At 35.8% G+C, this 9,671-nt stretch overlaps 1 protein-coding gene across 1 annotated transcript; it reads left to right on the top strand.

Annotated features, from left to right (window-relative positions):
- The first annotated feature begins 997 nt into the window (after nt 1-997).
- LOC131939800 (uncharacterized) lies at nt 998-2,811 on the top strand. Its single transcript, XM_059298310.1, has 3 exons — nt 998-1,117; nt 1,423-1,489; nt 2,398-2,811. Exons 2-3 carry the CDS (start codon nt 1,436-1,438, stop codon nt 2,722-2,724), a joined length of 381 nt encoding a protein of 126 aa, XP_059154293.1. The 5' UTR covers nt 998-1,117; nt 1,423-1,435; the 3' UTR covers nt 2,725-2,811.
- Nucleotides 2,812-9,671: the final 6,860 nt, after the last annotated feature.

Here is a 9,671-nt window from a genome sequence, read left to right as displayed (position 1 = left end):
CAAAATAGTGCAAGATTGAAACTTGACAACATGCTACAAGATTGAAACGTGACAACATGCTACAAGATTAAAACTTGACAAAATAGTGCAAGATTGAAACTTGACAACATGGTACTAGATTGAAACTTGACAACATGGTACAAGATTGAAACTTGACAACATAGTACAAGATTGAAACTTGACAACATGGTACAAGATTGAAACTTGACAACATAGTACAAGATTGAAACTTGACAACATGGTACTAGTTTGAAACTCGACAACATGGTACAAGATTAAAACTTGACAACATGGACAAAATGCTACAAGATTAAAACTTGACAAAATGGTACAAAGCTGAAACTTGACAACATGCAACAAGATTGAAACTTCATAATATGCTACAAGATCGAAACTTGACAACTTAGTACAAGATCGAAAGTTGAGAATATTTTACTACATTGAAAATGCTGTCAATATGAGCAAAGGTAAATAAATTGTAAGTGTTTTTTTTTAAATTAATTGTTCACCTGTCAACAAAGACAACAGAAATCGTATATTAGCAAGTCTGCATATTTGGCAAGTTCAAGATAAAAACATTTCATCCTGTTGTATTGTCTTTCGTTTATAGGCTACAGGTAAGAATGTGTGTCGGGTGTGAGAAGGGTTGTTGCTATTCAAGCTCGATTGACTGTAATAGTTTAGATGACTCTAATCCATGAATTCCCATCAAATTTATGGTTCGCTTTATTATTTTCCGAGCCATTGAATGTTGTCATTTTTTTTTAATTTCTATTTTCGACTTGAACGACCAAAGTGGCGTAGAATAAAAATGGAGGATATAAAAGAAAACTGCGATGTTCGGCTGACGTGCAAGGAGAACCAGAAACTTCATGGCAACAAAACATTTTATTATAAAACATCTTGTGTTGTGTTAAGTTATTACTTCTTGTATGAGATCATTTCTTATCTGATTTAAGTAGAACGCCTTCAAGGTAATTTAGAAAACAAATTATATAAAAGTTATGATAGCAAAAACAAAACTAGATAAGAATTAAAACAAAACTAGAACAGAACGTGGATATAAAAAACCCTTACACGTGCAAGCTGTTTGATTCCGTTGATTAACTTTCTTGTGGTGAGTTTTGTCAGTCGCGTTAATGATTAGGTTGTAATTAGTTTTGTTTTAAATAATTAAAGACATAATTAACTTACATAAATTAATACCACTATCAATTTTAAAAATGTACCCCTGTATTAAGTATAATTGTAAATTAAAGAAATTAATGTCAGTATATTGTAAAATATATTATCATTGAATATACAACTGTATACACTATTCGATAACATGGTTAAACAAATATACAAAGTACTAGTTATAAAAAATGTAATGACTGGTCGACCATTTAATTATCTTAATGACTTCTGTCAATGTCTACCCAGGTCCTGCTGAAAGATGCTGCCTCTCATCCTCGCCTTTGTTTTCGTCGGCTCCAGCTTGGCTGTTGAGGTGAGGTGCCAGAGTTACTTGGTTACTTTACCTGAGGTTACCTGAGTTACTTGGTTACTTTACCTGAGGTCAGAGGTGTAGCGATGGGGGGGGGCAGGGGGGGGGTACATATGTCCCCGGGCGCCGACCTTAAGGGGCGCCAAAATGGGTTGTAAAAACAAATTTAAATGTCATTTGAGCTGCATTTTTGCACTATAAATAGTTTGAGAGGGGGGGGTGCAAATCGAAAGTTTGAGGGGGGGGGTGCAAATTGAAAGTTTGTCCCCGGGTGACGGGAAGGGTCGCTACGACTCTGCCTGAGGTTACCTGAGTTACTTGGTTACTTTACCTGAGGTTACCTGAGTTAATTTTTTATTTTACCAATGTTTACCGGTATTTGCTAGTTTATCAATTTACCGTAATTTGTTCATTATTTTTCGCAAGTTTACCTGAATTTGTTCATTATTTTTCGCAAGTTTACCAGAATTTGTTCATTATTTTACCCAAGTTTACCAGAATTTGTTCATTATTTTACCCAAGTTTACCAGAATTTGTTCATTATTTTACCTAGGTTTACCAGCTTTTCCTGATATTTTTACGTGAGGTTACCTGAGCTTCTTAATTATTTTATCAAAATCTATGGATTATAATTACCCAAAGTATAGCTAGCAAACACAATTGAAAGTAATATATTAGGATAAAAAAAAAATTAAATATAAAAAAAACAATTAGTTTTAAAAAGAAACAGTTTTTAGTATTTTAATTACGCGGCAATACGCCTTACATAAGTTTTCATTTTAAAAATAGGTTTGACATGTACAACTCAGTTTAGATAACATTTAAATATTATACGTATTGAAATATAAATATCTGCTGTAAAATTTTGAGATCTGTAAAACTGTTGTATGACACTGCCCTTGTATCTCCAGCGTGACATCTACATCCCCCCAATCATCTCCCTCAACCAACTGCTCAGACGCGCGGACGTGCAAGATTTCGAGTGCACCGTCAGCGGCAGGTCAGTCACCATTAGCTGTAGCACCAAGCGTGACGGCGACCAGCAGAGCATCAACATCGGCGGCTTCACCATCCCCATCATCAGCCCCATCCTCCTCAAGAGGGAGACACAAGACGAGTTCACCATTTTCGGAGTCCCCATTTCTGGCACCATCAACGTCACCGTCGGCAAACGTATCTACATCTGCCCCACCACCTACACCGGCACAGTCCTCTCCCCTGTCTGCTTCAGGAAATAAAATGTTAATTAGGTCAAAAGTTAATCTCACGACCAATCACACAAATAATATGACGAAACAAATTTTAATAAAGTCTGTGTTGATTTATTGTAGTGTTTTTTATCACTGTTTTCGTAGCTTTGTTTTTGTAGCTTGATTCCACCATTGTGTTTTTAAAACGGGTCCCTAACTTGGTGGTGTCTTTAAAGTTCTTCATGTGGGTAGAAGAAACGACTAAACATGTGAACATTGTCAAGAGATTTCTATCGTGTCTATTTGATGCCTAGTTCATGTTCTATCTAACAAAATAAGTATCGAGAGTTTCTTCCAGTCTGCCCCCCCCCCCATGCCCCCCCCCCCCCACCCCAAATGGGACGGAGTGGTAAAGAACTGGACTGCTAACCAGTAAGTCTCGAGTTCGAATCCGGGTTCATGTCAGTAGACCGTCCCTGAATCCACCCAACTCTGATGGGTACCTAACTCACGTTAGGGAAAGTAAAGGCGGCTGGGCATAGTGCTGACCACACTATCTCTTCATAAGCCGAGGTCACAGAAACAAGTGAACTCTTACTTATCCCCCACCCTACCCTCCCCGAACGAAATGGAATTTATTCAGAAAATAAATCCTCCATTTCCCCCCCCCCCCTCCCCGGGAAATTTAGAAATTTAGTACGAAAATTTCAAGTGTCCTCCCGGAAAAAAAAGTCTGAAAGAAACACCGTGTTCGATCGATCAAGTGATAAAGTAAATGATTTTATGTCAAACTAGCCGGCCCGGCCAGGCCCTGCTCTGGCTTCTGTGAAAAACCTTTCTGTTAAAGACCATTACCTGTGTGCTTAGTAATCATCATAAACCCGGCATTGCCCACCCAAACCACAACCAACCAAAACAACAAAACGCAAACATAACGCTAACACAATTACAAATACAAACGAAAACAAAAACCTAACAACAAACCCAACCACAACCACAAACACCAATACAAACACAAAGAAAAAACAAACAAAAAAGCAAACGAAAACAAAAACCTAACAACAAACCCAACCACAAACACCAATACCAACAAAAAAAAAACAACGAAAAAGCAAACGAAAACAAACCAAATCCAAACGCAAAACCAACCAAAAACACAAATACAAACCCAAACAAAAAAACACAAACAAAAACGAAAAAAGAAAGAACAAAAACGAACCAAATCAAAACGCAACCACTAACGCAAACCCACCTAAACACAAAGAAAACACTAACGCGAACATAAACGCCCGGGGCGGAATCACCTGTTTTAGCTTAATGAACGACTATAGTACCCCAACTTATTCATAGTCTTTTGCACTCACTTAAACGAACGCGCCTGTTTCAATTTGATGAACAATTATAATACTCCAAGCTTATCCGTAAAATACCTACAACATTTGCACTTGATCAATACCCGCTAATTATGTAATTATTTTTTTTCCCAACACCAAAACAAAGTAATAAAAAAGTAAATTTTTTTCCACAAAATGCAATGGTTTTATAAAGGGAAGTAATTGTGTTTTCCTAATTTATCAAAGGGAAGTACGTGCTATAGGACTAAATAAAGACATAATTAGAATTTTTGTAAAAGATGATATTTTTTTAAAACTTGTGTTTAATGAACATGCCGACAATTATTACTTTAATTTGAAAAATGAAAATTATTTCCCAACACTTTCAATAGTAATTTGTTAACTCATAAATTTAGACAAATGCGCACGATAATTGTCTAACACTTAAATCCATCCAAGACCAACGACAAACATATGCGTTACATACAGAACTGAGCTTTATATATTAGATATGAGATTTTAATTTTTTTATATTTAAGACTTAATAAAATATAAATATTGTTTTTAAACGTAAGAACAATAAAATTGATTTAAATATAATATCATTTGGGGAAATGTCCATTCGGGTATTTGTAGCATTCGGGCAAATGTCCTGAAATGGCCCTTCAGGCATACGGTGTTGGGGAAATATCTGTCGGACATTTGACTAAGACTTCATGCATTCCATTCTCATTCGTCCCTTTACAATTATATTCATGTATGTCCCTTTACAATTATGTTCCTGTATGTCCCTTTACGATAATATTCCTGTATCTCCCTTTACGATAATATTCCTGTATCTCCCTTTACGATAATATTCCTGTATCTCCCTTTACGATAATATTCCTGTATCTCCCTTTACGATAATATTCCTGTATGTCCCTTTACAATTATATTCCTGTATGTTCCTTTACAATTATATTCCTGTATATTCCATTTACCATTGTAAACATTTGCCTGGGGTTATAGGTCAATATTTTGATACATTTGTCTGAGAAATAGAGTTAAGTACGCACGGCCTCTCTAAGTCAGGAAATGTTGGTCAATATTGACATCAGCAAGTAATGGATGATATTTAGGCCAGCTCCATGTTTTTAACTAACCATCGAAAAAGGCGCCGTTCTCTTAAAAAATTTCATAAAAAAAACGTTTTAATAACAAGCTTTTATGTAATAATGAACTAAAAAGTAGAAAATAAATTATAGACTACTATTTAAATAACTAGAAAGAAAAGCGTGGGTCACTTTAGTATCTATTGGATACCTACACTAATGTTTAGGAAGACACCCACGCTTTTCTTTCTAGTTATTTAAATAGTAGTCTATAATTTATTCTCTACTTTTTAGTGCATTATTACATAAAAGCTTGTTATTAAAACGTTTTTTATGAAATTTGTTGTCAGTACTTTACATGTTTTATTTACAACTAGGCATGCTGCCCAGCTTCGCTTAGGCTTTCGAAAACATTGAGAATTTGAATGCTTAATTAATTCGTCGGTCTACGACCTCAAGAGTTATGAAGAGGTTCCTCCGTGGACACTTTTTTTTTCGATTTATAGCTCATATAAGGTACCGGTCAGTCGAGGTCAGTTTTGACCCCCTCATCGTAGACTTTTCGGCCAACCGGCCCCCGTGTTCTGTCGCCCCAAGGCAAGATCCTGCCAAATTTGAAGCGCCTGCGGCGCCGGGAAGTGCCCTATCGGACACCCGACAATCTAGATCTAGATCTAGATTCCTAAAAGATTTTTTTTTTTAAGTTTAGCCCGAGCATAATAAAAAAAAATACATTAACCAAGTTGACTTGGTGTGTCTCGAACCCGCACCACCTGCGTAGTTTAATGTACACTAACATCTTTGCTATTTAGGTACCTTATAATAAGTAGAATGAAACACGTATTTTAAAATCTTAACTTACGCGAATATGCCTATTCTTTCAAATTAATTTTTTTTATCCCAAATTAGCCAGTTCCAAACAAAGATTTTGAATAAAATAAATAAGTCTTGAAATAGTTTAGTCCTAATATAGAAATTTATTTTTGGAATTGATTTTAGAGAAGTTAGAGTCTAAATCTAGATCTTAGCGTCTACGTCTAGATCTAGTTATTGCGTAGATTTAGATTTAGATTTAGTCTAGATCTAGAATCTCTAGATCTAGAATCCAAATACATAAAATAAATTTTATGAGTTTAGGCCGGAAAAATTGTATTGTATACATTTCATAGTGTACGTAGATCTAAATCAAATTTGAATGAAACAGTTCATTTCTTTTCATTCTAAACACGGCAGATGACGTCATTAGTTAATGTATAAGCAATAGTGACGTCACAGTTTTATGCGTTCTTTTTCACATATATTAATGCTTTTCCGGTTGCATAAATAATACTGTTTCTCTACATTCGAATACGCCTTTAATTTTTATTTTTCTTCTTTAACTAAAATTGTGGTTATACATTTAAAACATCTAACATATTATTTTCAACAAAAGTCCGTAAAAAGTTCTTCATATATCGCTGCCGATTCTGACGTGATGTCCGGCGAAAATATTTTGCGGACAGACAGAGAGAGAGAGAGAGAGAGAGAGAGAGAGAGAGAGAGAGATGTGCGAACGTGGGGATTTATATATTAGGATAGAGTTACATGACTAAAAACCATTGCGCGCCTACTGAACATCACGTTCAGTAGGCGCGCAATGGTTTTTGAACGCAGCCATTGAACGTGATGGCGCAGCTATTGAACGTGATGACGCGTGTGGTGTGGTTGCATAAAATGCCTACTAATTCGGTCCAAATTTTAATTAATTCATAAAAAATTAATTAGGCATCCGATTAAGTCAAATTTAGTTTCAGATTGCATTGTCTTCATGTCTTGACCCACGTGTCAAATGTGAATCGTATCTGTCAAGTAGAACTGTCCGAATTTTCACTCCTGCGTTTCGGTCTAGACAGAGTGACGACTGACGACTGACGAGGAAGTGAGTTAAATAAAAGCTTGTAAAAATAGTCAAAGTTGGCGCTTTTGCTCCTAATGATACTCCCCACCTTCTATGTATGGGGAGTATCCACTCCAAAAAAAACCAGTACATTAGTGTCACTATTTCCGTTGCTGATCTTTCTGTTTGTTTTTAAATATAAGAAAAAAGAAAATTTTAATGCTTTTGATAGAATGAAGTATTAGTTAAATTTTAAAAGTAGTGACAAATTATCTGTTGAATATGCATTTTAACTTTCGCTTTATTAGTGACGCATCGAATATAACTAGCGTTGTATTATGATAGAGGAAGGACCGATACAATATAACTAGTGTATGAATTATGCTGGGGGACCGATACAATATAACTAATGTATGTATTATGCTGGAGGAAGGACCGATACAATATAACTAGCGTTGTATTATGCTAGAGGAAGGACCGATACAATGTAATTACATGGATGTATGCTTCATTTGAAATAGTTTTAAAATAGTACATGGCTTTTGTTTTGAGTTTGTTTGGGCTTTAAGCGTCTTTATCGAAATTAAATGCGAAACTAGTCACTTGCCTTCTGAGTTCAGAAAGGAAAATGTGTAAACATTTTTTTATTCCTTTGGGCATTGACATTCATAATGTCCCATCAGCTATTTGAAATGAATACAGAATATATTTTTTGGTTATTTGCAATGAATAAAGATCGCTTTAATTTAATGTTATTTGCAACGAATCCAGATTGTTTAAATTGCTATTAGTCATGAATACAGATTGCTTGAATGATGTTTGCCTATTGACTGCATAAATAAATACACTAATTATATACACCTTTCTTTACATAAAAAAATTACATACTCTTTTAAAATGAACAAAGTACAAATTAAAATTTAATTGCGTTTATCTATTTATCTTGCAGTTGGATATTTTGACCATTATCATTTGAACAAAAGACTTTCTGGTAAACTTTCATGTGACCGTATTTTAAATTTCATAAAAGCGATCATCTATATACTACTAAAACTCAACTTTGTTTACATGTTTGAATATTTATTTGTTTGCCTGATCGACTATTGTGATATGTTCGACTCTATCTGGAAAGCTGTAAAATAGTATGCAGGTAGAGAATAATTTTTTAATGCAGACAGACTGTTGATCACAAATTTATTTAAAGACGTTAATTAATTTATTGATTTATTCATAGTTAAATTAACCGTATTTTTTTAAAAATGTTAATACTTTGAATAAACTTTGTGGGGATAGTGACGTCCCTTGATGTGTTTACATTTTTGATACAATAAAAATGGCGGACCCCATCATAGACTTTGTGGCCCATTCAAAAGTTTAACGCGTTACAAAGCTAATTTTCTGCCGGCTATAACTTAAACAATACGTCCTTTTGCTGTATTTATTACGTTCCAACACTTATATCAATTTTCAACTGTCTTTTTCATTTAGTTTTACGATAAATTTCTCTAGATCTAAAGATCAGCTATCGAAGGAAATTTATGAATCTAGCCTAGATCTAGATCTAGCCTAGATGTAGGTCACTAGATTCAATGTAAATTCTACATCTAGAATCTATTTCAGGCCTTAATTATTTTATATAAATCTTTGTTTGGCTTATTTAAGATAAAATTTAATTTGAAAGTTAGTACTACTAGACTTATTTTTAGATCTAGATCTAGAATCTATACGCGTAAATCAAGTTGCATAAGGAGACACATAGTATAGTATAAAAATTCACTTGTGACGTCACGAGTAAATAGCTAAAATGGTAGCGTAGTCAGCTCTCATGCAGGAGGCACGGGTTCTAGACCAATATGTCAATGAAATTTTTTTTTTAGATGTGAATGATAACGTTGCCTATCTGAACTTGGCAAGATACAGGGCAGGTGAAGTAGAGTTCATCTGTTTCTTTGTCCTAAGCATATGAAAGGATAGTGTGGTCAGATACATGCTCGGCTGGAATTGTTTTTTAAACGATAAAAACATGTTGTCTGAGACTTGGCAGGACACTGGGCAGGTGAAGTAGAGTTGAGTAGGTCACCTGTGACGTCAGTTTATGAAGGGATAGTCCGAAATCGGTGTTTTCGGTGTTTTTAAAAGATAAAAAACATATATTTGAATGTGGGGTCTGTTTTTTGTGACGATAAGTGACACTGCAGTAGCGTACCGAGGAGGGGGGGGGGGGACGGTAGGGGAGGGGAGGCGGGGGGTGGGGAGGGGAGGCGGGGGGGGGGGGGGGGGAAGGGGAGGCGGGGGTGGGGAGGTGGAGGGGGAAGGGGGGGGGGACATATGTTGGGGCGCCAAAATGGTTTGGAAAAATAAATTGATAGGTTGAGGGGGGTTCAAATCGAAAGTTTGAGTGGGGGGGGGGGGGGGGGAATTGCACATCAAAAGTTTGAGGGGGGGGGGTTTCAAATCGAAAACTTTGTCCCCGGGCGCCGGGAAGGGTCGCTATGCCTCTGAGTGACAGACGTGATGTTTTTTGATGGATGACCCCCGAAACCCACAGTTATCCAACGGATGACGGGTATTCTAGTTTCATTTAAAATTTTCGCCACATCTTATCAGTTTTATCACTAGCCACGATTTGTTTGGTACCGGTCACGAGTAATTTTAAAAAGCAGACGTCAAGTATAAATGTAAACTTTATCAGCA

The sequence above is a fragment of the Physella acuta genome, unplaced genomic scaffold (genome assembly GCF_028476545.2).
Source record: "Physella acuta isolate Inbredline_101_S28 unplaced genomic scaffold, ASM2847654v3 ptg000019l, whole genome shotgun sequence".
NCBI classification, from domain to species: Eukaryota; Metazoa; Mollusca; class Gastropoda; family Physidae; genus Physella; species Physella acuta.
This window is presented reverse-complemented; position numbering and strand designations above follow the sequence as displayed.

What these genes read in the sequence shown, in the direction of transcription:
- LOC131939800 (XM_059298310.1), top strand. Translation starts at nt 1,436, where the DNA reads ATGCTGCCTCTCATCCTCGCCTTTGTTTTCGTCGGCTCCAGCTTGGCT. An exon ending in GCTCCAGCTTGGCTGTTGAG is followed by an intron (nt 1,490 to 2,397) that starts GTGAGGTGCCAG and finishes TTGTATCTCCAG; the next exon opens with CGTGACATCTACATCCCCCC.